At 41.4% G+C, this 26,340-nt stretch overlaps 2 protein-coding genes across 2 annotated transcripts; both read left to right on the top strand.

The window, feature by feature from the left end:
- Nucleotides 1-898: 898 nt before the first annotated feature.
- LOC111972404 (NF-kappa-B inhibitor epsilon) lies at nt 899-9,785 on the top strand. The gene is made up of 6 exons (XM_023999451.2): nt 899-1,583; nt 4,254-4,356; nt 5,506-5,716; nt 6,677-6,765; nt 7,601-7,849; nt 9,261-9,785. The coding sequence occupies exons 1-6, from the start codon at nt 1,246-1,248 to the stop codon at nt 9,327-9,329; spliced, it is 1,059 nt and encodes a 352-aa protein (XP_023855219.1). The 5' UTR covers nt 899-1,245; the 3' UTR covers nt 9,330-9,785.
- A 2,548-nt stretch (nt 9,786-12,333) lies between these two features.
- On the top strand, nt 12,334-26,093 carry LOC111972403 (adenosine 3'-phospho 5'-phosphosulfate transporter 1). Its single transcript, XM_023999450.2, has 4 exons — nt 12,334-12,811; nt 16,951-17,138; nt 17,429-17,589; nt 22,473-26,093. Exons 1-4 carry the CDS (start codon nt 12,792-12,794, stop codon nt 23,403-23,405), a joined length of 1,302 nt encoding a protein of 433 aa, XP_023855218.1. The 5' UTR covers nt 12,334-12,791; the 3' UTR covers nt 23,406-26,093.
- Nucleotides 26,094-26,340: the final 247 nt, after the last annotated feature.

The following is a 26,340-nucleotide window of genomic DNA, read 5'->3' as shown; positions in this document are numbered from 1 at the left end:
AAAAGAACTTGGTTCTATTTGTAATGCCTGACGTGCAAGTCCCGCCTCTCCCATCTCCTCATTGGTTTTAAGGACCATATACCCACGTGGGTGATTGAAAGATGAACTGAGGTCTACACTCCAGTTGGTAGTGGTAATGCACCTTAAAGTTGGGTGCCAAACGCCATATAAAATCAATAGAAGAGGCCTGAAGGAGTAGAGATTACTAGAAACAAACTTGTTTTACCCTTTTATTTTTGGATTAATTGTCGGATTAGAGGACCTTGGTTATTTCAGGTAAAATAACAACCCAATGTTTATATCCCAGGACAAATTAGCTAGCAACAGCAAGCTAAATTGCCATAAATGTTTAATGCTTTTCGACCTGTCCCCGAATTAATATAGTTGGTTCAGAGTTCGTTTTGATATTTCAATTTGCATGTCCTGATTGCATCTGGTGTTGGTGGACAAAATCATCATGCGCATGCGCGTGTGGTCTGGTCAGCATCTTAGTAGGCTATATTAATAGGCCACTGAAGTTTTACTTCCATGTTTGTAATAGGCCTATTCTAAATGCTTACTTATAGGTCAACTCATAGGCTACACTTTTTGTATTCTGTCTCCATATTGCAACATTAGATTAGGCTGTCTGTTTTTAGGCCTAAGAAATGGCCTCTTGCCTACTCACTGAAAAATGAACTCCCTATTTACTTAACTTGTGAATCTCCCGGTTGTGACATACTCGTTTATAAATAGACACATATGAAAGCACCGTACGGGGAACTATGGTCAAACATATCCTGTAAAACCAGGGTGACTCCACAGCGTTGGTGGGTGGTTGTAATGTAAACGCATACCACGCCCTTCGGGGATTCCCCAATGTCAGTGCTGAGCGCTTACCCTCTCGCCTTTCATTGCTCACGTGCTCACAACTATGTAGGCTGACCTCAGTTTATGAGCGTACCAAATGTATTTTAAATCCTGTTGCTGATTTTGAAGTATTTTTATGGTTTGAACTAAATGGCCCATTTTGCATGTATACGGTGTCGCAAGATGACTTCACTTATTTTCATTTAACTGCAGTTGTGCGGGGAAAGAAAAGCGCTCGACCCGGTGGCATGAAAAGCAACAAAGGAACAGTGATTTCCTACTCTGGTGTGATCGACTTTTCCACCGAGGACTGCTCCCACCATCAAGCAACAGGTAGTTCTTTTAGRGTTTAAACCAGCAAAGCCTACCTGGAGTGACTGCGGGCCGGGGTCCACCATGGCAAGCGCTGAAGATGCGAATGGGAAAGTGAATTTATTGGAGGATAACCGAATAGACTCTGGTGTTGAATCATTACAATATTTTACGAAATATGATCCCTATAACAAAACGGTACGGGATTCGACTTCTGAATCCAGTGAAGCCATGGACAAATGTAGCAGCAACACAGAGGAGCGGTTGGATTCTGCTTATGGCTCGTCGTCACTAACTGTTGAGAATTTCAGTGAGATAATAGAGGGCTGCAACATTTCGGAGTCTGGAGATGACAGTGCGAAGAATACAGAATTTGAACAGAAAGAGAACCTTCTCACCAACATCACTGAAGATGGAGACACGTAGGCCTAAGTTTTTTTATTTACATCTTTAAAGTAATACATATTTAAATGTATCCTATGCCTATGTTCTTGAATAAGTAAAATGTGTCCATGTCGACGACCTTAAGGTGAAACGATGTATCAAGAAATACGCGCATATGTGGATGTGTGCAAGCATTAACGTGTTTATTATGCATTTAATTGACAAATTTTTCAGTATAGATAAAAGTAGGGCCAACCGTAATTTATATGACTTTTCACAGTCTAAAATGCATAGCATAGGCGATCGAGTTACAAATTGGGCCATGATTACAATTATCAACCAACTTAATCCTAATGCACAATGTGATGTCTGTTCTATCCCATACATTTGTGTCCAATCTAAAACCCAACCCTTTGCCCCTAGAGACGCTCCCAGATACACCCTGTACAACTGACAGAATTGGATTGGTGTTGCTCTTTGGTTGTCCTTTTAGGGGGGTTCAACTGGCCAGTAGAGCATAGACTAAAATTACCACTGTCAACAAACCAGTGATGTTTTCTTTGACATCGTCATGTCTGATGGGATGACTGGATGTCTGTGTGTTAACCACCATAACAATTTGAAGATGGATGCATTTTTGTAGGCTAGGCCTAATGTATGAATTTGCAGCTGAACAATCAAGCAACCCACAGTGTTGTTGCTGTCTGAATGAATAAAAGGCTTGGGGGATGGGCTGTAGTTTTGGCCTGCGCTGGAGAAATTCACCTCTTTGCGTATGTCATGTTAATCCTATTCCCAGTCATTATGGCATGTGATGTCGATTTTAGAGAGTTTAAGTTTAGAGTGATACACTCAGGCCTGTGAAAGCTGTCATGATCGTGGATGGACTCATGTGTGGTGTTTCGACTTGGAAAGCAGAAGTGTAAGAGACATGGCTGTGGAAATTCCCCATGATAGACAAGGCAGGGCACATGTTCACATAGTACTTCTCTCACTAGGTCCAAGAATAGGCTGATCAATGAAATTCATACAATTTCTACACACGCAGTCACAGACATGCAAACTTTTGGCCTTATCGGCCTTCTACATGTGAGTTTGCATTCCACTCAGTCCTGGCTTTGTCATTGGAGTCAGTATACTCAGAAATATATTATGTTGATCGCTATCAATGCTTCAAAGTCGAAGTGAGTCTGTGTAACCATTCCATTGATAGAGTAACAGCATATTTTTGTCTCTCTGACATCCTTTCTCTGACCTGTACTATATTTACCTAACAACAGAAAGAACCCACAATATGTTACATCAATCCTGTGACTTGAGAAAGTATCACAGTGCAGGCATTTAATTTCCCCCATGGGATTTTTTCTTTGTTTTATCTTACCCAACTGTTATTCAAACTAGGAAGTCCCATTTGAGATTTTTTTTTTTAAAGTATTTTTTCCAAGGAAGATCTTGCTATGCGATGCATTTGACCTTGTACCTTTCAAAAGTTGAAAGAATGCCGGCAAGTTCTGTGGTCTGGTCCCATATGTTTGTCACACCGAACATTGACCATAGGAGTTGGCAAGACAGCACAAACCGATAYGGGACCAGGCTACCGGCTCTGCTTTGAAGAGGAGTTATTAAATCATAATCTACGGTCTTACTTGTGCAAGTAAATGTTTTTTTAATTTTTTAATTTTTGCTTTTTTATTGTCAAATGGATTGTCTTAAAATGAAGTTACAAGATAAATTAATTTGCCTGAAGACATTTAGCATGGAACAAGGATAGGCTAAACGAGTTACTACTTTCACATTAGTTAGTTRGGTAGACAATGAGTGCCCTGGTCAAAAGTAGTGCACTATGTAGGGAGAAGTGTGTGAACAATGTGTTCTGGAAAGCCTTGTTGTAGGGTTAAATAAAGCACGGCAGTGGCCTTGTTCCATTTCCTGCATTTGTCTCTTTTGTCTGCTAGAACTTCCCCTTTAGCTTTTGGGGTAAGGGTTTCTTGTTTTCCACTTTGATTGAATGTATCAAATGTCATGACTTTGTATATGGGCTGCAGTAAAGAACACAATGCATTGCATTTTCTATTTTAACTGAGTAGTTCATGTTCATAGGCCTGAGGCTTGTGTTTGCTAAACATTCAGTAATAACCCGATGGTTCTGTTTGTTCGATCTTAGGATATTATCCAAAAAACTTGAGTTCAATTACAATGAATGATAACTGAGAAGATAAATATTTAAAGTGCTTTGTGGAATCAAACATCCTCTTGACATGACTATTCTTTGCATAAAAGTTCCATTATTGCGCAACATTCGCCACAACTGAACACTGTGGCCTACTAAGCAGTTTTCATTCATGGGATGCTATGTGTTACATTTCCAGGTAGATCTAGATGACATTCTAAGAATTCTCCAGCAGGTCATTCTTTCCATCACATGATAAAATCAATTTATTATATCCTGTGGCTGCTCACATTTTAAATATTTAATTTAAAGTAACTAGGAATGTCATGAGAAATGTTTCCACTCCCCAGACTGCTCACTTTTCAGTTGAACGCAATGTTTAAGTAACCGCAACTCAAAACTGCTTTTGTTTGCTGTGCGGCCTRGGCGGGGTTACTGCAGAAGCATTTTGTGACAACTGCAATGTAAAATGTAAGAAATGTCATTGATTTATGATTGACATTTTATAAGAAATGGTTTGTTTTTGTCGCCCCTCCAGACTCCTGCATTTAGCCATCATCCATGAAGATGAACACTTCGCTCACCAATTGATACAGCTGTTCCCCARAGATGTCTTAGACATTCAGAACAACTTGTACCAGGTACAGAAGACACAGCCACACCCCCTTCTCTTTACACCCTCAACACGGGTCCTGGTGTACTGAAACTACTTAACCTTCATGATACTTCCTCTTGATGATTGCAACTGCCAATGTTTATGACAACAACAGAGATGATCATGTTATTTCTGCATCCTGTAATTGAAGAGCATTCTCTTCCCCTTTCTCCAGTAGTACATCCTCTCACTGGAACGGTTCAGTGGTTGAGAGGAGTTCTAGGGTTATTTCATGAGGGAGTCTAAATGGAAATTGGAAACTCCCCTGCTTTCCCGTGTTCAAAAACAAGAAATCTTATCTGGAATATTTTTGTCTCTAAGGCTGAGATTACAAAAAAAAAAAAAACACAAATTGGTCTTTTGACCAATCACATCTGATCTTTTCACATCAGATTTTCTTCATTGGTGGAAGAACTATCAGAATTGGGCTGCCTGAGAACGTAGTCATAGATGAGAAATGTGCAACTGGACAGTGCATATTTAAGAGCCGTTTAACTGAACATTAAGGGGGTGGGGTGTGTAACCTGTCACTTACAGGGACAAAGGAGGTATGAGGGGTGGTGAGGCAAGCTGACGGGGCGTTTGAGACATCCTGATGGGTCGCAGAGGAAAATGTCTGGGAGGTCAGAAATGACAGTCAGCATTTTGCACCATGACTCACACACATCTAGCCTTGTTCTCTCTCTGTTCTGTTAGCGTTTACCAAAAGCCACACAGGCAATGGTGGCCCTACTGGTTATATTAGTCAGCCCTACCCAGTTCAGTCAGGAGTTTCACATTGAGATGTCTCAGACCTACCAATGCATTTTTGCTAATCACCTCACTTCGCATTAGAGTTCTATAGTAAAGCTCAGTTATAGATACTAGCTACTGTACTTAGGATCAGCTCCTATATCAGGTCTTAGTAATCCTGATTGTACTCAAATCACATTGAAAGAGGGTACATACTGACTCCAAGTCAGATATCACACCCTCCTCACATACTAACCCTTTGTTGGTTTGTTCGGGTTGGTACGTGGTCCCATAGAATTACAAAAAAGGGGATCCCCATCCCAGTTAATGTTCAGTGGTGGGTGGGCTGGCGTCCATATTGAGTCTACCCATGGGAGTTATTATTTTGTATGCATGTTCCCAGACGCCGCTACACCTAGCCACCTACCTGAACCTTTCGTCGGTGGTGCGGGTCCTGGTGGAGAGCGGGGCCAGCCTGGATCTGCAGGACCAGGAGGGGAACACGCCGCTCCACATGGCCTGCGAACAGGGCTGGGCCGAGTGCGCTACTGAGATGATCCGGAATGTCTCCTCCAGCAAGCTGGCCCCTGTGCTCGAGTCCCAGAACTGGAGAGGTGAGAAAGCAGGGCCCATAAGCTACAGACAACATGGAAAGCGGCAATACACAGCTAGGGATTATGTTCACAAATCTGATTGACCTTCAGCTATGTCTTCATGTTTTTTGTGAAAGTGTGATAGGTGGTGCAGTTATGTGTGTCTGATGGCAGTGTATTCCAGACATAGGAAGCTCTCACAGAGAAAGCAGATTGACTAAAGGTGCTTTTCCTTAAGGGAACTATACAGTCACCTCTCATGGCAGACCTTGTGGATCTGCTGCCAYATGTTTGGGTTTTCTGTTTAACAAAAGTACTCAGTGGAGGGGGAGCCAGGCCATTTAGGATCTTGAATACAAGACATGCGTCGGTGTATTGCACAAGATTTTCCCAACTCAGGAGCGCCTGCTTTTTGAGGATGGAACCGTGATGATGGCTATTGGGCTTCATATCAAGCACTTTGAGAGCCTGTTTGTAGACAGACTGAATGAGTTTTAATGTTAAGTGGGGGAGTATCATAGTTCTGTTTTAATGTATTTCTATTTGAACATTCCATAACTTTTGCCTACTGACCAGGGCCCAGGATGATCAGCTTGTAGGCTGTGTACGAGGCTATAATGATACCATGATGTGATGGCTCTTTATTTAGTGTCAATTCCTGTTAATGTGTTGGCGTCTATCCGAGGATGTACCCACGTCGTGTGTTATGTTTTATTGCACAGTGCGAGACAAAACTGGTGTAAATGAATCGTTGTTGCTGTCTAGCTAGTTTTCGATGTTCCCAGCTTAGTAGGCTTTGCAGATGTGAATCATGTTTATAGATGTAAACAATTGTATATTTTGTTCGGTATGTAGCCTATGTAGGTTATTGTGTGTCACGTGGTATGACCTTACCGATGATACTAGCTATAACATCTACTCAAATTCATCATATCGCACATTCAGAAAGGTGGTTTTTGAAAGGAATGTCTTCTTTTTCAGGTCTCACCTCTCTCCACCTAGCCACTGTGAACAGGCAACATCGTCTGATGAAGCTACTGATGACAAAAGGGGCAGACCTCAACATCCAGGTTAGTCCAGTTACTCTCCCGGGTGTACTCTTTTACAATAACCTCGCTATAAGCACTATATGAACACTAGATGTTGAAAAGATGTTGAGAAAAGTATTTTTGATAAATACATTGAAAAAACCTCTTTCAGACAATTTTGCTCACTGGGCTTGTATTACTCATGTAGTGCATTACATTGTGCTATAATACTGTAGTTAGTACTTCAATGTGTCATAGCTAAATCCTCAGAAATATATACCTCGACATAGATGATCAAACTACACTATACTGTCCTAAATAAATACCATGCACTCATTATGACATGATGCATTCACTTAGAAATACAGTGTCTCCTTCAAGCTATGTACTTTACTACTTTACTGTACTCCCGTCTGCTGCACTTGTGCACTGCTGTAGTGAGACTGATAGTGATATGGCCTTGAGCTCAGCAGGTTCTGATAGATTCATGACAAGGTAATTAGAGTTTGGTCATGAGGCTGCTGGGCTAGAAAGCCTGATGTAATGGGGGCTTTTTCTGGAGCAGCTAGACTCATCAGAGAAGAGGCCCAGGCCAGCAAGTCTGAGTCAGACACAGATAGATATAGAACACAACATAGTAGACTGACCTAACCCTACCTTAGATATCTTTCTGTGTGAAATAAACATGCTATACAGTAGATATCAAGCTGCCTCATTGAATGTTTTCAGTATTTGAATTAATAGATATTAGTAAAATGTCCTTACTAAGATTTGTTGACCCTTTGCTCCCTACATTTGTGCCCTTCCCATCCTATTTTTAGGGCACATTTTATTTATTGAGTCCATAACCCACGTCTGTCTTCTCTCTCTCCCCCAGGAAGGTACGAGCGGTAAAACACCTCTCCATCTGGCAGTGGAGCTCCATGACATTGTCTCTATGACGCTGCTATTGAACAAGGGAGCCGATGTGGACGTGCCGATGTTTAACGGCTGCACGCCACTTCACCTCGCCGTTGCCCGGCAGGACGCAGCCATCGCCAACCTGCTCTGCCAATCCGGGGCTGATAAGATGCTGAGGAACATAGAGGATGAGACGGCACTGGATCTAGCTGGCGGCAATGATGATGTGAGATATAGAGGAAGGGCCAGAGTCCTACACACAATCCTTGTAGTGGACTAAAAAGCACTTTCAATGCAGATTCTCCATTGAACATGCTTTTTAGTCCAGGACTATAGTTATAGCCTTAATCTACACTATATTTACAAAAGTATATGGACTCCCCTTCAAGTTAGTGCATTTGGCTCTTTCAGCCACACCCATTGCAGACGGGTGTATAAAATCGAGCACACAGCCACACAGCCATTCTGCATTCTCCAGACTTTTTGGCAGAAGAATGGCCTTACTGAAGAGCTCAGTGACTTTCAACATGGCACTGTCATAGGATGCCACCTTTCCAACAAGTCAGTTCTTCACATTTCTGCCCTGCTAGAGCTGCCCCGGTCAACTGTAAGTGGTGTTATTGTGAAGTGGAAAAGTCTAGGCGCAACAACGGCTCAGTCGGGAAGTGGTAGGCCACACAGGCTTACAGAACAGAACGTGACCGCCGAGTGCTGAAGCGCGTAGCGTGTCTGTCCTCGGTTGCAACACTCAACGTCAGCACAATAACTGTTCGTCGGGATCTTCATGAAATGGGTTTCCATGGCTGAGCAGCCGCACACARGCCTAAGATCACCATGCGCAATGCCAAGCGTCGGCTGGGGTGGTGTATAGCTCGCTCGCCATTGGACTCTGGAGCAATGGAAACGCGTTCTCTGGAGTGATGAATCACACTTCACCATCGGGTAGTCCGACGGACAAATCTGGGTTTGGAGGATGCCAGTAAAACGCTACCTGCCCCAATGCATAGTGCCAACTGTAAAGTTTGGTGGAGGAGGGCTAATGGTCTGGGGCTGTTTTTCATGATTCTAGTGAAGGGAAATCTTAATGCTACAAAATACAATGACATTCTAGACGATTCTGTGCTTCCAACTTTGTGGCAACAGTTTGAGGAAGGCCCTTYCTTTTACAGCATGACAATGCCCCCGTGCAAAAAGTGAAGTCCATATAGAAAAATGGTTTGTTGAGATCGGTGTGGAAGAACTTGACTGGCCTGCACAGAGCCCTGACCTCAACCACATCGAACACCTTTGGGATGAATTGGAACACCGACTGCGAGCCAGGCCTAATTGCCCAACATCAGTGCCCGGTCTCACTAATGCTCTTGTGGCTGATTGGAAGTCCGCGTAGCAATATTCCAACATCTAGTGGAGGCTTCTTAGTCGTGTAGTGAATGTCTGGGGAAACCAGCTCAAAGTGTTTCATGTGACTCAGTCTGATATTCACTGAGAATGCTTGAAATGTTATTTTTTAATGCTTTGGGGGGGTGAAACATCTCCAGATTATTTCCTGTTGTGAAGGAGAMTGACTGGACTGTTGTCTGGCCAAAGGTAGAACATATAATGTGACATGTAACCCCCACCATGTGCTTTTATTTCAGATCCTTGCTCTTTTCCCTTTTGATGACATCCAAATCCAGGGCAGGTCAGTGGTTAGAGTACCATTCTGACCGTGTACTTCTCTCACCACCTGAATACTCTACAACAGGTGACATTTGAYCTCTTGAACATCATCATGGAGCCTCGTCAGAAAAGTGTAGCTTTACATCAATCATGTTTGTAATTTTCTGTTTTAAAGGTGGTTTTTCATTTACATAAATCTTCGCTGTAGGGTTATTTATCGTTGTTGTGCGGTGTGTGTGTATATGTGAATGTGTGAACTCTTTAGACACTCACATTGAAAAGTTGCTTATTCTCTGCCTGCGAAGTGGTACAAAGTTGTCTGTCATATAATTTGATGGTTGATACCTGTTTTCAAATGCAGGAAAATCTAATCTAGACTTAAATGAAACATTTTCTCATACAAGGTAACTGATTTACTTCCAAAAACAAGTTTATGAATATGAGCAGAAATAATTAAATGACATTTTTTAATTTCCCTATGAAGTACACAGGGAATCTACCTCTTTATCACATGTGTGTATAATAACTGATTATAGTGGGAAATGTAGCTTCAACACAGAAAATACATTGCTGTCATGCTATAAATGAACATTGTTTCAGCTTGAAAATGTTTTTGAATTATACTTTAGTCACTAAATCTGTTATGGAGAGAAGTTCTTCATCATAATTTAATATCTTTCATTGTATGTTTCAGTTCTCGGTTTCTGCTTTGAATGCACTGCCTTTCCACTCTTGGTAAGACACAATCATAACAGCTGTATTTTCAATACAGTAAAATCTTCCCTATTTTACCATCGTTCTCCTCCATCTCTGATAAATCAGGTATGATCCTTGTTATGGTGTACTCAATCAGACTGGCTTGTTTAGATGTTTTGCCTTCTCTTAACAGTTTCAAACTCTTATATTTTGTAATAAAATAAATAAGATTATAGCTTCACTCTTTTTTTGGGGGCGGGGGGGTCATTGTCGAACCTGTCTTTGGAGTTTTTAATTGAAGTGTGTCATTAATTGTTTATAGTACTGTATATGTACATATATCTGAGCAGGGAGGATAATACAAAAAGGATGGCATCAAGAATTAAGGATTTAATCAATTATGTAGATTATATACTGTAGACTAGATGTTTCGTGGCAAAGAATCTGGTTGGACAACACTCACGTTTTAATCCAAGTTGTTAGCAGGCAATTGCTGACTAAACATGTACAGCAAATCCATCCAATAAATTGTTCTAAACATTGTAGGATGCTGACTTGGGAGAACAAAGCCTCATTGATAACTACAAAACTCCTTATTTCTCATTTTCCTGTCAGCTGCTTTTGGTGAAACATTATTTGCCGGTTGCTTGATTCTTCCTGATAACCCTCTTAGGTACAATAAGTCTGGAAATTCCACTCACCCAGATCACTTGTCTGTTCTCTTTATACTCTTGTCTGCCCATGATGAATATTCAGACACAGGCTCAAGGTGAGACTGTGACCAGAGAATAAAGAAGCCTTTCAATGAGGCAGAGGGATTAATTTCTTCTTTGTTTKTGGGGAATGTTTTACCTTCTATTTGTATGTTGGCCTATTTTCTTTCACAAGCATTTGAGTGACTTAAGTCATTATTTGGGCATAAACTAGACTTGACAAAATTGGTAAATTCCCCAGAATAAGCCAGATAAGCAAGGCTAGTTTGTTTGTCCGAATGATTAGGAAACCACTGTTTTGGCAGGGGTTGTGGAAATGATCTCAATGTTGATGAAGAGGAGTCAGGTTAAAGCAAGATTTTTAAGCATTGAGACAATTGAGACATGGATTGTGTATGTGTGCCATTCAGAGAGTGGGCAAGACAAAATATGTTAGTGCTTTGAACGGGGAATTGTAGTACGTGCCAGGCGCATAGGTTTGAGTGTGTCAAGAACTTCAGCGCTACTGGGTTTTTCACGCTCAACAGTTTCCTGTGTGTATCAAGAATGGTCCACCACCCAAAGGACATCTAGCCAACTTGACACAACTGTGGTAAGCATTGGAGTCAACATGGGCCAGCATCCCTGTGGAACGCTTTCAAGACCTTGTAGAGTCCATGCACCGACAAACTCTATATTAGGAAGGTGTTACTAATGTTTCGTATACTCAGTGTATATTGCTTGTAGAAAGTCTGTTTTTGGACAGAAAAACTTCCTCATTGTCAGGATAACTGCTAGCTAAGGTGATGCTCAACTACGTTCTCATATATCAAGGAGTTGAGCGTTCCTCAGCTAGATGTGGTCCCGTGTGGCTCAGTTGGTAGAGCATGGCGCTTGCAACGCCAGGGTTGTGGGTTCATTCCCCACGGGGGGACCAGGATGAATATGTATGAACTTTCCAATTTGTAAGTCGCTCTGGATAAGAGCGTCTGCTAAATGACTTAAATGTAAATGTAGATAACTGCATGTGTTTGCTGGTATGTTGGCTGACCTGGCTTCCTCTTTTGAGGGGCATGTATCTTTCCAAACATGTGCTTTTCGGTGTGGATAAATGAAAACTCACCAATATAAATGGTTCAATACTTTAATTGCAATATGTTTTGGAAAAATATGTTGATAATATTTGTTTTTATTACATTGTTGGGAGATAGACATGCATTCTACTTTATAAATTGGCAATTTGGTTGATATGAAGGTTTTTTTATTGATACAATAATATTACACATCAATACAGGGACATTCCTGTGAATACAATGAAAAAATAAAATATTAGAACATACTGTAGCCAGTCTGTCAGAGTTTCTAAATCTGGAGGCGCAATATCGCGAGACTTCTCGGGAACTCTTGCGAAACAATCAGGCCGGGGTTCGGGGTTTGTGAAGTCAATGAGAGGAAGTGAACAATTCCTCCTTAGATCTAAAGGCACAAACTAGATGATTCGAGACAATGTCTCAAGCAGTTGATGTTATGACTCCAACCTCATGAAAGTGATAAACTGACACGTTTTCATTTTCGCCAAAAACAAATGTATATCGAAGGAGTGCCTTTGAGTTGATGGCTTGCACATGCGCAGTTCGGTGCGAGACAACCGTTAGACCCAAGCTCGTTTCTACGCGTGAGTTTAGCTAGCCAACGTCGCCATGAAATCGTCTACAAATGTGATCAGGAATTYTTATTTGAGAAGCCGTTTTACTCGTTTTAGCCCACTTTACCAGCTGCCTATCTTGGTACTGCTCGTAAAGTGGGCATGTGCATTTATTCTTCCAGCCCTACAGGTGGCAATGTGCGACGGAGGTCTACAATCTCAGCTATGTAATGAAATCCGGCTTCGCATTTTCCAGGTTTCCACTGAAGGGGATTCTTTATGGAAGTGAACACATAGGCAATTGATAAGCTGTGAAGGCACCGGGAAAGGAAACAGCCAGCCCGAAAGAAATTAGCTTTTACATTAAGGATATCCTCAGTTAATTTGCGTAAACGCTTCATTGTAGCTAAAGTGGTTGAGTTCGGGGTGTTCGCAACGCCAGGTGTTAGACCAGAATAAGTGTTGGTGGGTGGAAAATGCCATCTTTTTTATGGAGGTAGGAACACATTGTGCTGATGCCTCTAACCATTCATTTGGAATTGCATTCACTTTAAACCCAAAGTAAAGCAAGAAAAATTATATTTAGCACAGCTAACTGCCAGTTGTCAATGTGAGCGTGCCCATGTAAACAGCTGTCAGACTGCACTCGACGATATGGTTTGGCTAGTTAGCTAACTTGCCTTGAAATGTAGAGAATGTGTGTTGTGTATTGAAATTTGACACAGCCCAGATTGAAATGCCCAAATCATAGTCATTACAAGTTATCAAAGTTATGTATGTGTCTGTAAATAGTATTGTTTTCCTTGTCACAGATTGTAGACTAGTTACACTGAACAGGTTAGCTTAGGTCCATATGAATAAATGCAGAAAGAACCTAGCCATTGCTAAATGTATCTGACATGTTGTCGTGAATTGTTCATACGTTTCAGCTTTTAGTCCATCAGTGCTTGCTGTATTACTACAATTTGATGAATGTAGACAGTTCAGATTTTCTAGGTTAATATTGTGTCATGTGAACCAGCCCTGTCAGGTATGTGAAGAAGAAAATAACATGTACAGTTTAGTCATTTATGGGTCCAGGCCAACATACTAGTCTCAAGTCCTATAAGTGTGTAAGGGATGCAATGTCACTGTTTGATGTTAAATAAGCCATCCGCTACAACTATACTAACCAAAAATATAAATGCAACATAACAATTAACGGTTTTACTGAGTTAGTTCATAAGGAAATCAGTCAAATTAAATAAATTCATTAGGCCCTAATCTATGGATTTACAACTGGGCAGGGGCGCAGTTATGGGTGACCTGGGAACTCAGAATGAGTTTCCCCCCCCCCAAAATTGATTTATTACAGACGGAAATACTCCTACATTTTATCAGCTGTTCGGGTGCTGGTCTCAGACGATCCTGCAGGTGAAGAAGCCAGATGTGGTGGGCTGGCGTGGGTACACAGGGTCTGCAGTTGGGCATACTGCCAAATTCTCTAAAACTTCATTTAAGGCGGCTTATAGTAGAGAAATCAACATTAAATGATCTGGCTCTGGTGGACATTCCTGCAGTCAGCATGCTAATTGCTCACTCCCTCAACTTGAGACATATATGGCGTTGTGTGACAAAGCTGCAAATGTTAGTGGCCTTTTATTGTCCCCAGCACAAGGTGCACCTGTGTAATGATCATGCTGTTTAATCAGTTTCTAGATATGCCACACCTGTCAGGTGGATGGATTATCTTGGCAAAGGAGAAAATGTTCACTAACAGGGATGTGAAAAAATTTCTGCACCAAATTTGAGAGAAATATGCTTTTTGTGCAAATTGAAAATTTATGGGATCTTTTATTTCAGGTCATGAAACATGGAACCAACACTTTACATGTTGTGTTTATATTTTTTTATTAAGAATACAATAGGTTTCCTACAACTTGGGCAACTTTTTCCATACCATCTTTATCATGGCAACATGCATAAGACCTAGTAAGCTTCAAAGGAAAACCTCAACCCAGCAGTTCTATTTTAGCTCTTGAACCAGCTATTTTTCCCTCCACATCTGAGAATCAATTATGCAATGTATATTTAGTAACAATGCATTTTTCTATCCTTTTTTGAAATCATCTGATGTTATCCGAAGATAAGTCTTGTCCCATAAGTCTTTATTTATAGAAGGAAGGTGTCCCTTCAAGAAATTCCCCCACTGCATTTTTGAGCATCCTGGAACAAAGTGAATCACAGGTTCTTTAATGGCTAGATTTTTTCAGATTAAGCTTTTTCAATCAATCCATTCCTAATCATTCCAACAATTAGGCCYAGGCTAACTGTTGCAGTGTAGCTACAGTACCAGTCAAAAGTTTGGACACACCTACTCATTCCAGGGTTTTTCTTTATTTTGACTATTTTCTACATTGTAAAAAAACTAGTGAAGACATCAAAACTATGAAATAACACATGGAATCATGTATTAACCAAAAAGGTGTTTAACAAATCAAAATATATATTTGAATTTCTTCAAAGTATCCACCCTTTGCTTTGATGTCAGCTTTGCACACTCTTGGCATTCTCTCAACCAGCTTCATGATGTAGTCACCTGGAATACATTTAAATTAACAGGTGTGCCTTATTAAAATTTAATTTGTKGAATTTCTTTCCTTAATGCGTTTGAGCCAATCAGTTGTGTTGTGAGAAGGTAGGGGCGTTATACAGAAGATAGCCCTATTTGGTAAAATACTAAGTCCATGTTATGGCAAGAACAGCTCAAATTAGCAAAGAGAAATAACAGTCCATCATTACTTTAAGACATGAAGGTCAAGAACTTAAAGTCCAGTCGCAAAAACCAAGCATTATGATGAAACTGGCTCTCATGAGGACCATCAGCGAAAGACCCAGAGTTACCTCTGCTGCAGAGGATACGTTCATTATAGTTAACTGCACCTCAGATTGCAGCCCAAGTAAATGCTTCACAGAGTTCATGTAACAGACACATCTCAACATCAACTGTGAATCCAGCCTCCATGATCAAATTGCTGCAAAGAAACCACTACTAAAGGACACCAATAAGAAGAGACTTGTTTGGGCCAAGAAACACGAGCAATGGACATTAGACTGGTGGAAATCTGTCCTTTGGTCTGATGGTTCCCACTGTGAAGCATGGAGTAGGTGGTGTGAGGGTGCTTTGCTGGTGACGCTGTGATTTATTTAGAATTGAAGGCACACTTTTAACCAGCATGGCTACCACAGCATTCTGCAGCGATACACCATCCCATCTGGTTTGTGCTTAGTGGGGCTATCATTWRTTTTTCAATAGGACAATGACCCAAAACACACCTCCTGGCTGTGTACGGGCTATTTGACCAAGAAGGAGAGTGATGGTGCTGCATCAGATGACCTGGCCTACACAATCACCTGGACTCAACCCAATTGAGATGGTTTGGGATGAGTTGGACCGCAGAGTGAAGGAGAAGCAGCCAACAAGTGCTCAGCATGTATGGGAATTCAAGACGGTTGGAAAAGCATTCCTCATGAAGCTGGTTGAGAGAATGCCAAGAGTGTGCAAAGCTGTCATCAAGGTAAAGGCAATATATTTTGATTTAACACGTTTGGTTACTACATGATTTCAAATGTGTTATTTCATAGTTTTGAAGTCTTCACTATTATTCTACAGCATAGAACATAGTAAAAATATAGAAAAACCCTTGAATGAGTAGGTTTGTCCAAACGTTTGACTGGTACTGTAAAAGCAACACGGCCCTCTTTCCAATTGTGTAACTTTCAAAGATGACCCATGCGATAAGTAGATGGAATCCCAGCAACTGCGGCACAAAGCCTAAATGCAGAAATTTTTCCAGCTGCAGCTGGAGTGTTGGTAGCAGTGCCATGTAATGAGCTGCTTGTTCAAAGCCCAGGTTGCAGTGGGCGATGCTACAGTGGCGGCTTCTCCTCCTGTTGCTGCTTCTGTGGCCTGACTGGCTGGTCTGGCCGGGGGTAGAGGCTCACACAAAGAGCCTCTGTTTGTGTGAGCCAGTCAGGCATGCAGGCAGAGGTAGGCAGGCCTCTGGGGTGAAGGAGGAGGTGGGGGCCCTCCCTCCCAGTGAAAGTGATCCACTACTGTGCCACAGCAGCCAGGGAGGGAGCACACCTTTCACACGGCCTGATTAGGTCATCCCCTCCCTCCCCAGATGGGTAACGGAGAGGAGRGCTATTGGTGTGTGCAGGTAAATTAGTGGCATCTGGAAAAGGATGCTAGTGTAAAGGATCAGTGTGAACATGACAGGTGGAAATAGGTTGTGTTACCTGGACTAATACGGGGCTGTTGTGTAGAAATGGATCATCTCTTCTCTTTACTCTGCTTTCAGGCCAATGGGTGTTATGTGTTAATTATGCTTTAAATTACACTGTCCCCCACCTTCCAATATGTCCCACCCAAGTCACATAATCTACTAAAGTCTAAAGTTGTAAATAAATACTAGAATCTAAGTTTTAGTATCTCATCAGAGAAGCGTCTGCAGTATTTCAATCCATCACTCTAAAACCATGTGGGGAAAAACATGCTTCTGAGAGTTTATTATAGTTAACCAGTCTATTACAGAACTTACCTGCCATGCCTCCGGTACTAATACTAGTACTTTTATCCTGTATGTGCYGAAGGCTTTGGCCTGGCCTGGTGCTGATCCTCCCGTCTACGCTGGCGGCTGACAAAGAGTCTTCGTTGCTACAGGACTGGCACGACGTGTGGTTGTTCCGCTTCTTCCTCAACGTGCTGGGCTACGCCACCATCATCATACCTGGCTACTTTCTCATTGGCTACTTCAAGAGGATCAACTACCTCGAAACAGGTGTGGATGTTCTACAGACTGGTGATAATGCACACAGCACGCATATACCTGGCTGGCACACACGCAGAATGATACGCACACAAATAGACCTACAATTTTTCTCTGTAGGTCTATTTTCTCTCAAATAGACCTACAATTTTTCTGTGCGTTAAAGCTCGGTGTATCCTTCAAGTTGCAATTCACAGTTTCTCTATGTTAACATGATCATTGTTTTGTTTTGATGAATCAGTGAATGGTTGATGTGTTCTGGACCTTAAAATATCTTCCTGACCAGTGTTTTCCCCTCCCAGGTCGTGGCATTTGCTATCCTGTCATAAAGGCCTGTGTGTTTGGTAGTGAATCGAAGACTGGTCTCCTGGAAGACGTGTCCATAGCTCCGAGAAATGACGCTGACTCGGGCTCGTCGGCCAGACAAGCCTTCAAGTTAGTCTTCTGCGCTGCGGGACTTCAGGTAAAGTAGTTAAAGGGGCTATATAAATAAAATGTATTACATTTTGATTGGGTAGATTTTCTAGTTGTAGCCCTTTGCACTCAATACTGTATATGGGTTGAAAATTGCAGATTTGGGTACTGATAAGCACATAAATTGGAATGCAGTGGCTGTACAGTAACGTGAAATAAATGGTGAGATGTTGATGATTATAATAAATACTGCTTTGATCTCATACAAGCGAGTCCAAATGTGCACTTCACATTTCCATTTCATAAAACTCATGTCATATACTGTCAACGTTTATGATCACTATGTTTGATGAACAGTTAAAAGATGACATGGCAGCATACCCTGGGTTGTTCTGAACAGAATGAGCATATGTTTGTATATTATGAAGAATATTCACTGCGGAACATGCACCTGAATGCACGCATGACTAGGGCTGTTACTGTGACTGTATTACCACCAAACCGGCAGTCACAATTTAGGAAGGCAGTCAAATTCCACGTGACCGTTTAGTCACAGTAATTGGGCTTCTCCAAGCTCTGATGCTGCTGATGGTCATTAGTAGCCTACCAAACTTGATAACTGCCTGGTACTCAGCACTCTGGTGTCCCGAGTGGCGCAGCGGTCTAAGGCACTGCATCTCAGTGCAAGACGCGTCACTGCAGTCCCTGGTTAAGGCTGCATCACATCCGGCCGTGATTGGGAGTCCCATGGGGCGGCGCACAATTGGCCCAGCATCGTCCGGGTTTGGCCGGGGTAGGCCGTCATTGTAAATAATAATTTGTTCTTAACTGACTTGCCTAGTTAAATAAAGGTTAAATAATCACTGACATCAATGCAAATCAAACACTTCAAGAGAGCCCATGAGCTCATGTTGCGCAACATTTCTATAGGCTATGCAATTGTGTGAGAACAACGTTTTGATGGCCTCTATTAAGCTTTCTATAGGCTAGGCCTACTATATTTATTTCTCAACYTTCCTAATATTAAGCACATTGCTTCTCTTAACGACAGGAGTATAACCTACCAGGCTGGCATGTAAATGAACAACGGGAAAAGCATTCGCAATTTAAGTGCATAGATGACATGTATTTTTTGGGAAATGATAATAGTCCATTCTAAAGCAAAACAAATTTCCCACATATATTATTTAGTATATGTAAAGACAAGATTTCATCAAGAATAGTCTGGTGGCTGACAATATTAGCCTATCACTTGTGAATTATATATTATCACTTGTGAATGACGCCCAGGGTAAGACAATGTATTTTTTTGTGTGACTTTTTCTAATCATAGTCGCACACCTCGTAGCCTAGCCCATATGTTTTGATAAGGTTTGTATCACAACTAAAGTGTACAAATAACTTCTTCAAATTAAGCACATTAATCCGCTTTACAATGGGTGAGAGCCTAACTGGCATACATAAGCAGCGGTGAGTTTCAAGTTTGGGGAAGATCATTTTCACCATTAAAAATGCATCTTTATAATAAAAGCATTACATGCATAATCGCATTTGCGGCCACTTTTGATAATGGTGTTTTCCTGTTAATGGAACATTAGCACTTATAACCTACTGCTTTGTGCGCATTGGTGCGCTTATAATGTGAAGAAACATTTTAAGCTAAACGTTCTGATCTGTGTCAGCCTCATTGCGTAAAAAGGTTTTTTGATGGTAGTGGTTGTATTCATTTGTTTGGAATATTTATTTTTCACACAGAATAGAATAGTTCCACTTTTGTAATATGGGGGACAGTAGATTGACATAGACTAGTGCTTTTGCTGTTTGTTAGGCCTACTCATCTTGTTGGCTGACAAAAAGTAAATGTGGACAGTTCTTCCAATATCTTCAATATGCACCTCGGAATTGGATAAGGACGAACGCAGTTGCGTCTTCACTTGTAGCCTGTGAGAGAGACCCGATCACGTGATGGAGAGTCATGTGAGTGAGAGGTGCTTCGGAGCACGTAGCACTCAGGGAGAAGTGAATTTTAATTATTATATTCAGCCTAAGGGCACAACGGCCACTGGCTGCAAAAGGCATAGATTTTTTTAGGGGGCATTACGGCCACACAAAGGGGATGCCGCCGGGAAATTCGAGGCATTATCAAGTGCTTGTCAAATTATGAATGAGAGACTGAGGAAGAGTGTACACCCTGCACAAAAAAACAAAGCAGGGCTCATGCCTTTCATGCTACTTTTTTCAAATCATCATTAGTCATATCATGCAGCCTTACAATGTATTAAAAATCAAAACATGTAGGCCAACGTTTGTAGAACATCTAAAGTTACATTAATAACTCTAAATTAACCCTATAGGAGTACCTACATTTAAAGTCGGAAGTTTACATACACCTTAGCCAAATACATTTAAACTCAGTTTTTCACAATTCCTGACATTTTAATCCTCGTAAAAAATTCCCTGTTTTAGGTCAGTTAGGATCACCACTTTATTTTAAGAATGTGAAATGTCTGAATAATAATAGTTTATTTCAGTTTTATTTCTTTCATCACATTCCCAGTGGGTCAGAAGTTTACATACACTCAATTAGTATTTGGTAGCATTGCCTTTAAATTGTTGAACTTGGGTCAAACGTTTCGGGTAGCCTTCCACAAGCTTCCCACAATAAGTTGGGTGAATTTTGGCCCATTCCTCCTGACAGAGCTGGTGTAACTGGAGTCAGGTTTGTAAGGCCTCCTTGCTCGCACACGCTTTTTCAGTTCTGCCCACAAATTTTATATGGGATTGAGGTCAGGGCTTTGTGATGGCCACTCCAATACCTTGACTTTGTTGTCCTTAAGCCATTTTGCCACAACTTTGGAAGTATGCTTGGGGTCATTGTCCATTTGGAAGACTCATTTGCGACCAAGGTTTAACTTCCTGACTGATGTCTTGAGATGTTGCTTCAAGATATCCACATAATTTTCCTCCCTCATGATGCCATCAATTTTGTGAAGTGCACCTAGACCCTCCTGCATCAAAGCACCCCCACAACATGATGCTGCCACCCCCGTGCTTCACGGTTGGGATGGTGTTCTTTGGCTTGCAAGCCTCCCCCTTTTTCCTCCAAATATAACGATGGTCATTATGGCCAAACAGTTCTATTTTTGTTTCATCAGACCAGAAGACATTTCTCCAAAAAGTACGATCTTTGTCCCCATGTGCAGTTGCTAACCATATTCTGGATTTTTTCATGGCGGTTTTTGGAGCAGTGGCTTGCTTCTTCCTTGCTGAGCGGCCTTTCAGGTTATGGTGATATAGGACTCGTTTTACTGTGGATATAGATACTTTTGTACCTGTTTCCTCCAGCATCTTCACAAGGTCCTTTGCTGTTGTCCTGGGATTGATTTGCATTTTTCGCACCAAAGTATGTTCATCTCTAGGAGACAGAACGTGTCTCCTTCCTGAACGGTAGTCCCATGGTGTTTATACTTGCGTACTATTGTTTGTACAGATGAACGTGGTACCTTCAGGCGTTTGGAAATTGCTCCCAAGGATGAACCAGACTTGTGGAAGTCTACAACATTTCTTTTAAGGTCTTGGCTGATTTCTTTTGTTTTTTCCCATGATGTCAGGCAAAGAGGCACTGAATTTGAAGGTAGGCCAGGAAATACATCCACAGGTACACCTCCAATTGACTCAAATGATATCAATTAGCCTATCAGAAGCTTYTAAAGCCATGACATAATTTTCTGGAATTTTCCACGCTGTTTAATTTAGTGTATGTAAACTTCTGCCCCACTGTAATTGTGATACAGTGAATTATAGGTGAAATAATCTGTCTGTAAACAATTGTTTGGAAAATTACAAAGTAGATGTCCTAACCGACTTGCCAAAGCTATCGTTTGTTAACAAGAAATTTGTGGAGTGGTTAAAAAACAAGTTTTAATGACTCCAACCTAAGTGTATGTAAACTTCCGACTTCAACTGTACTTGCATAATGATCTCCATGTCATTGTAGCAGTAAGGGAAAACACTGCATGAAACCTTCTTTACTCTTCAGTTAACACAGACACACACACTCCCTCCCTTCCTGTCTCCCTCTATCCCACAAACACACACACACTGCTTCCAACTTTTAAAACGTTAGTCTTTCAGTTTTAAATAATTTTTTTGTTTATCCTCTTGTGTTTCTTGTGAGGTAAATATTTCATTGTTTATTCGTTTTTTTCTGTGAGGCGCATTGTTTTGCATTCATATCTGAAATGTGCTATATAAATAAAGCTTTATTTGATTAGGCACCTAACCAAATTTAAGGAGCACCAGAAAGAGAGATGTATTGATATAGTTTAGGCTTGCATTAGGCCTATATGAATCTTACCTTTGAAACACATCTCATGAGTAGCAGACCCTTTTCCTTTCTTCCTGTGTCAATCAAATTTGCCTAGACCTACCAGGTTACCAAGTTGTTCGCTAGCTAGGTAACATGACTGAACAACGTTGTTTATCAAACCAATAATTAGCGAGAAGCAGGTGAGTGAGGGCAGGTAGGGTATGTGGCTGGCTGGTTATAGCTGCCACACGTGATATGCGCATGAAAGTGAAGTAGATATTATGGGACCTGCGCATACAAGAGACTAGTGGGTGTTGCTTAAATGTAGCTGACTTTATAAACATTTTATTACAGGCGCCAGCAGGTTCTTTAGATTAGTAGGGCACGAAAATTTGGTTGTATCATATGAAACGATACTACGGTATTCTAAAATGTTGTTATTATGATGTTTTGGTACCATGATATTACCATGGTACCGGTGTACCGTGCAACACTACTGTCCATATAGGCCATTTCCCACAAGTGTAAAAGGCTAAACAGCGATACCAACATATTCACAATTATATCTCATGTACGTCATACAGTTTAGTCTCCTTATCTATGTTATCTTGTTTTCTCTCCAGACATCCTACCTGACATGGGGTGTCCTACAGGAGAGGGTGATGACACGCTCGTATGGGGCCTCCACCCCCGAGGAGGAGGGTGAGCGCTTCAAGGACTCCCAGTTCCTGGTGTTCATGAACCGCATCCTGGCGCTGACTGTGTCTGGCCTGTGGTGTCTCCTGTTCAAGCAGCCTCGCCACGGTGCGCCCATGTATAAATACTCGTTCGCATCGCTCTCCAACGTCCTCAGCAGCTGGTGCCAGTACGAGGCCCTCAAGTACATCAGCTTCCCCACCCAGGTGCTGGCTAAGGCCTCTAAAGTGATCCCTGTCATGCTAATGGGTAAGATTGTGTCGCACAAGAGCTACGAGTACTGGGAGTACCTGACGGCGGCTCTAATCTCTCTGGGCGTCAGCATGTTCTTGTTGACGAGTACGACCGGTAAGCACCCGTCTACGGTCACAACGTTCAGCGGCGTGGTCATCTTGGTCGGCTACATCGTCTTCGACAGCTTCACGTCCAACTGGCAGGACAACCTGTTCAAGTGCAAGATGTCGTCGGTACAGATGATGTTCGGCGTCAACCTCTTCTCCTGCCTCTTCACCGTTGGCTCGCTGCTGGAACAGGGCGCCTTCTTCGACTCGCTGGCCTTCATGACGCGACATTCGGAGTTTGCATTCCATGCCGTGCTGTTGTCGGTGTGCTCAGCATGCGGCCAGCTCTTCATCTTCTACACCATCGCACAGTTCGGCGCCGCCATCTTCACCATCATCATGACCCTTCGGCAGGCCATCGCCATCCTGCTCTCCTGTTTCCTGTATGGCCACGCCGTCACAATGGTGGGGGGCTTCGGCATGGCCGTGGTCTTCCTCGCCCTCTTCCTGCGCGTCTACGCCCGCATCCGCATGAAGGCAGGACGCAGGGCGCCGCAGCCACAGGTGCAGAAGGTATAGGAGGAGGAGTCTGAGGAGGGAACTGGAAAACAAAAACTAAAGCCACGTTTCCGTTGTTTTTTTTTTCTGTCTCTGTGTGTCCCGTTTGACTTTTTGTGTTCATTTAATGGGTTTCTACTTTGTATAGGAAAGGTACAGAAAGGGATTCTAGTGTCTTTTTAAAGGTGTTTGACTTGACACGCACCGAGCCGTCGTCACACAGGTCAATTAGTTTCGAAAACCCAACCCTAGGCAACACAGTGACTAGGGTGGTTTCAATGATGGACTCTTGTCATAGAGGAACTATGTTACTGCCTAAGTCACTACTTTATCTGCTTGAATAAAATGCAAAATGATCACGGAGGTTATTTTTAATGAGTGAATTACGCAAGTGGATAGTTTGCATCAACTACCTTAACTAAAACCACTGCAAAGTTATTGCCTGCAAAATCACGGCGTTCTGTCATATCTGCTTCTTGATTTGTTGGGAGAGTCCCCAGAATGTATATTTTATCCTTATCGACGTAGGCAGTGATGTAGTTTCTCTATGCCAAAAGAGTCGGTCATTAAATTCAGACCTTAGTCACTGTTGTTGGTTTCAAGGATACAGGTCAATGGGAGTGATTCGGCTGGACCAATCAGCAGTCGCCCGTTTAAGTGTCTATGACCCCGAAATTACACAGCAATCGTCGCCTGTACGTTTTGTCTGTCAAACCCAGCTCAAACGCATGCAACATTGGCATGTGAAATGTAAACAAGTAATAAAATGGCTATTGATTTCAGCCTTTGCTTCTGGAGCTGCATTATATGCTTCTGGAGCTGCAGTCAAAGAACAAAAATCTGATGTTTGCGGTGTAGTTTTGGGGTAATCACGAGTACATGAGCTGTATACTGCAAGCCTTCAGCTATGGGTAATGTAATATTGTGAATGGCACCATATTAAGCTTATAAGGCCTCTATGAAAAGAGGACATGAGATACTATGGTGAGCAGGCCCCAAGTAAGGTCCCATTTTGGATAATCTCTGTGTAGATACTGCATCAATTTTGTTTAAAACTAATAATTGCATTGTTGTACATTTTGGACATGGCATGAGAGAAATGTTTAATCATTACCAGTTCATGATCAGGTAATGCTGCTTGAGAATATTTTATTTGTTTCATATAAAGAAGCAGGTATGGTAGAGGTCTCACTTTTGGCATTATTCTGACTTGAGATCTATGTGCTTAACTAAAAAAAAAAAATAGAAGTCTACCATTGAGATCAAGGAAGGATTTACACGAACGTCCAGGTTGTGTCAGATGGATCTCAAGTCAAATTACCGCCCTTTCAGATCATACGAAAAGCATAGTTCATACATCTTTAGTTGACTGATGTTGTTCCTCATGGCTTACCATAGTGTATGATGAGGAAAGTTACGGAGTGACCCGACAGAAAATGTTTTACTATTTTCCTAACAACATCACAAGAATAAATGCACAGCTTACCAGCAGACCATCAAAAAGAACTTTGCAGAAGTTACTATGTTCTATTTTATATGGAGGGGAGGGAGTGAGAGATTTCAAGCAGCATTCAAGATGCCCATCTTATTTTTGAATAGGACGCACTTACGTTAGGTCAGGTAAAAGACAATTAACTGTCAAATGCCAGCAAGAGTTGCAACCAGGCGGAATGACTCGAACTTCAGCTCTTGGAACAAACAGCCTGCACAATTATTTGTTCTCTTGTTTTGTTGGTGTAGGATTCAACTAGGCAAACCATATTATTGAAGTATTTGATTTGGATAAATGCCATACATTTTCATACTGAATGTTAGTTTAAGTATGGTGGCATTCATTTAGTGGCCTGGCTGACCCAGACAACGTGAAGGATTTCCAGGCAACTCATTGCCAGGCAATTAATTTAGCCCTACGTGTACAGCTTTACAATCAAACCAAATACTTAAATTATTTGTTACACTAACAGGACATACAGTACCAGTCAAAGGTTTGGRCACACCTACTCATTCCAGGGTTTTTCTACATTGTAGAATAATAGTGAAGACATCAAAACTATGAAATAACATATATTGAATCATGTAGTAACCAAAAAAGTGTTAAATCAAAATATATTTCATATTTGAGATTCTTCAAAGTAGCCACCCTTTGCCTTGATGATAGCTTTGCACACTCTTGACTTTCTCTCAAGGTTTGATGTCTTCGCTATTATTCTACAATGTAGAAAATAGTAAAAAATAAGGAAACCCTTGAATGAGTAGGTGTGTACAAACTTTTGACTGGTACTGTAGACCAGTTGTTCTGGTATTATTAAATTGCAAATGTGAATTTGTATTCAAACAAGCCATAAAGTCAATCACCCATAGAGACAACAAAAATATTTGACAAACTGCATTCACCTTTTGTAAAGTTGTACATTCAAATTTACAGCACTCGTTGTCTGTAACTTTGGTTCAGCACATCTGCTTTTGCTGTAACACTTGAGATAAATGAATGACTCACAGCAATATGTCAGCAATGTCCTATGTATAGGCTGTACACATGTCTTATAGGCTATACAGTGCCTTGCAAAAGTATCCAGACCCCCTTGATTATATCACATTTTGTTACAAAGTGGGATGAAAATGGATTTAATTGTAATTTTGTCAACAATATGCACAAAATACTCTGTCAAAGTGGATTTCTTTTAATTAATAAAAAATATCCTAAATAAAGTCTTTGCATAAGTCTTCAGCCCTTAAATTAGTTAAGGAGTAAAATTTAGCTTATCAAATCACATAAAAAGTTACATGGACTTACTGTGTGAAATAATATGGATTGACATTATTTTAAATGACTAACCCTTCCTTTGTCCCCCTTACATACAGTGTATTCGGAAAGGATTCAGACCCCTTGACTCCACATTTTGCTACGTTACAGCCTCAATCTAAAATGGATTAAATATATTTTTGTTCTTCGTCA

Source organism: Salvelinus sp. IW2-2015, linkage group LG13 (assembly GCF_002910315.2).
Source record: "Salvelinus sp. IW2-2015 linkage group LG13, ASM291031v2, whole genome shotgun sequence".
Classification (NCBI taxonomy): Eukaryota; Metazoa; Chordata; class Actinopteri; order Salmoniformes; family Salmonidae; genus Salvelinus; species Salvelinus sp. IW2-2015.
This window is presented reverse-complemented; position numbering and strand designations above follow the sequence as displayed.

Coding starts and splice junctions, on each gene's coding strand:
- LOC111972403 (XM_023999450.2), top strand. CDS start 12,792: ATGCCATCTTTTTTATGGAG. Junction 17,139..17,428: donor GATCAACTACCTCGAAACAG/GTGTGGATGTTC, acceptor TTCCCCTCCCAG/GTCGTGGCATTTGCTATCCT. Junction 17,590..22,472: donor TCTGCGCTGCGGGACTTCAG/GTAAAGTAGTTA, acceptor TTTTCTCTCCAG/ACATCCTACCTGACATGGGG.